The sequence below is a fragment of the Lissotriton vulgaris genome, chromosome 5 (genome assembly GCF_964263255.1).
Source record: "Lissotriton vulgaris chromosome 5, aLisVul1.2, whole genome shotgun sequence".
NCBI lineage: Eukaryota > Metazoa > Chordata > Amphibia > Caudata > Salamandridae > Lissotriton > Lissotriton vulgaris.
In genome coordinates this window covers 695358301-695361210 of record NC_141693.1, presented here as the reverse complement: position 1 = coordinate 695361210, position 2910 = coordinate 695358301, and the positions used below count along the sequence as shown (strand labels likewise).

At 44.6% G+C, this 2910-nt stretch overlaps 1 protein-coding gene across 1 annotated transcript; it reads right to left on the bottom strand.

Annotated features, from left to right (window-relative positions):
• Positions 1-306: 306 nt before the first annotated feature.
• On the bottom strand, positions 307-1977 carry LOC147711409 (uncharacterized). Its single transcript, XM_086919482.1, has one exon. It carries the CDS (start codon positions 1975-1977, stop codon positions 307-309), a length of 1671 nt encoding a protein of 556 aa, XP_086775608.1.
• Positions 1978-2910: the final 933 nt, after the last annotated feature.

The window sequence follows — 2910 nt, the reverse complement described above, 5'->3', positions numbered from 1 at the left end:
AATACATTTGGAATTAGTTGGATAGGAAAGCTGAGCAAATGAGTCATTGACCTTTAAGCAACATACCCTGCTCTACTTGTGCGTCATAAAGTGAAGTACAAACATATGCTCTGGGTTCGACTGGTGTATTAACATTTCCTTGTGCACATGAAGCGGCCACACCATATGTGCTGAGGTGGCAAGCAAAAGAGACTAATACAAAATGGTGTCTGGGAAACACAAAATGGAGGCGCTTTCGTCCATTACAAAAAACTGTATTTCCACAATCGGCCCTTTGGACGCAAAGTCCAACATTTTGTTGAGGCCCTACGGTACATGTTCATAGGTATGGCGGGTGTTACTATAGTGGGCCTCACTGCGCTCATTGACGTAATCAACCAAACTGTCGTCAGGTGGGTTATTATCCGAGATATCAATATCCATCAATTGTTGGGTTACAACATCCCTCATTATAAGAGCATTAGTCACAGTCACTGGGGGCATTGGGGGTGGTTTTAGCAATCGCCCCAAACACTGGCAACACATGGGCAGACAATTAATGAGAACACAGCACCCAATTACCACAAGGAAGATAGCCACTAGGAACATCCCTATCTTCCAGCCCCAAGCAGACAAGGCATTCCAAATGGAACCTACAGGATCCCAGGGGCCAACATCACTATGTGCCTGGGCACCTATATCATATAGCCTTTTGACAGCCTGTCTAACCGATGTTGATGAGTCAGGAATATACGTGCAGCAAGAGGACCCGATCACTCTACAGACTCCACCCCGTTTTGCTAACATCATGTCTAACACAATCCTGTTTTGAAGAGAAACTAATCTGAGAGCCTTAAGATCAACTGTGATGTTCTCAATTATGCCTGCTGTCTCTTCTATAGTAGCTTCTAATAGACGGGACAACCTGCGTATGTTTCTGGAATTTATGGCAGGGCCATACCAAGGAACAAAGGCCTTCAGTACATCACCAGCTATCTCAGCCGCTGTATCTCCTTGATCAACACTCCTCCTACCCCTCAGAGTTCTGGAAGCTTTATTCACTTCTGCAGTACTTTTTACAGACATTGCTGGTGTTACAAGACCTAGGTGACAACAGCCACCCCAATTCACCGGCAGCCATATATAGGCCCTGGAGCCACAAATGAAATAAACTGAGTCACCGATATAGAGTGGAACAGTTATTTCCTGGGAAGACACTTCAAATGTCATATTGCAATTGGTACTATTCCCCATGTTGGCGGTACCGTTGCTCCTAATACATATACTCCCAAGCACACTTCGCTGCCTCATTTTCAAAAAGGGTATCTCTCTGGTGTCCCTATGGAGCGGGGGTGTGCTATCATTTTTTTCCAAAAACAGTGGGGTGAATATGTTAGAAAATGGGAACGTTGCATTTGGAAAAATAACTTCAGAGCAATTCCCTGACTGGAGAATGTCTTTATCATAATGGGTATACAAGGAGGCAGTTGATGTTCTAGTGGTAGAACGGGAATTTACTAAACTGCTGAAGACCCCTATTAGCTCAACTTTCAGCATCGCAATGTGTAATGCATAACAAGACGCTTCAAATGGCAGGGGTACTTGAAGAAGGGGTACACCTTCGTCTACGTAGGCTGGGAATTGCATACAGATCCAACAATTATTTTTATCAATCACTTGATGGTTCTGATGAAGTAAGGTAAGGAAAGAATTATGACGCATCTCCTCTCTGTGGTCCATATCCTCGGGTGGTACTGTAACTGAGGGAACAAAGTCGGAGGGAAGCTCTGATGGGAGCGGGGCTGTTTTTGCAATAGGATGGTAGAGCTCTAGGAGATATAATAATCCAATGACCAAAGACATTATGCAAAATAACATACAAAATATGCATAGTTTGGAGTACCAGCGCCCCTTTTTGTTCACATTAAGAGTGGAATATGTATCCTCCATTTCTAGTAAAGGAAGATGTCTAGTAGTTCTTCCAAACAGAAATACCATTAGTTTTCAGAATTTTGAATTATACAATCTCACAAGTGCGGCAGTTCAACAGTGTTCGTTATAGGCCTCACTGTTACAGACCTTGCAATTGGTAGAATTAACACGAATTCGACCTCACACCCTCTCCTCCTCTGGGTCTCTGGGCTTCGGAGGTATTCCTTTACTCTCTTTTCAGATCAGAGTCGGCAGTGTCCTTATTTTACTAACCTCACTGCACAAGTTAGTCCTTTAAAGTTGGCACTGTTCAGTGCGTGGCAGTTGGTGCTTGCTCCGTCCTAAGCACTCTTCATCTTCCTTGGGCGTAGATTGTATCCTGATGCAGCCTGTTGGTCATCAATGCGTGCAGGAATGCAGTCACCAGTCCTTCGGTCAGAACGGTCCTCTTCCGGGGGCAGTTTTGGCCAGAACGGTGGTGCTCTCTTCACATTTGATAGATGAATCCAATTTTTGTGTCGGTCACATCGAACCGCCGTCTGTGTGACTAATAAAACTTGCGCCGGCCCTTTCCACCTGGGCTGCTTCCTCACAAAGTTTTTGGTCAGGACCCAGTCCCCGGGTTTGATGTTGTCTACTTCTCCTTCCAGAGGCGGGGACCATGTGTCTCTGACCTGTTGGCGAATGGTAGATAGGGCAGAAGTTAGTTCTTTATAATAATCCAACAAAGCAGAATGCGTCAATTCTTGCAACTTTGGTGGAGAGGCAAACCCATAGACATTTGCTGGTTTCCCCATGACCAGCTCATATAGAGAAAGTCTGTTTTTGGATGTAACAGTTGTCCTCATGGAGAACAAGGCTAAGGGCAATGCATCTACCCAGCTGAGAGTGCTTGATGCACATATTTTTTGCAGTTTATTTTTCAATGTAGCGTTACAGCGTTCCACAAGCCCTGCTGCTTTTGGGTGATAAACTGAATGAAAACTTTGCTTTATCCCC

What these genes read in the sequence shown, in the direction of transcription:
- LOC147711409 (XM_086919482.1), bottom strand. Translation starts at nt 1,977, where the DNA reads ATGGTATTTCTGTTTGGAAGAACTACTAGACATCTTCCTTTACTAGAA.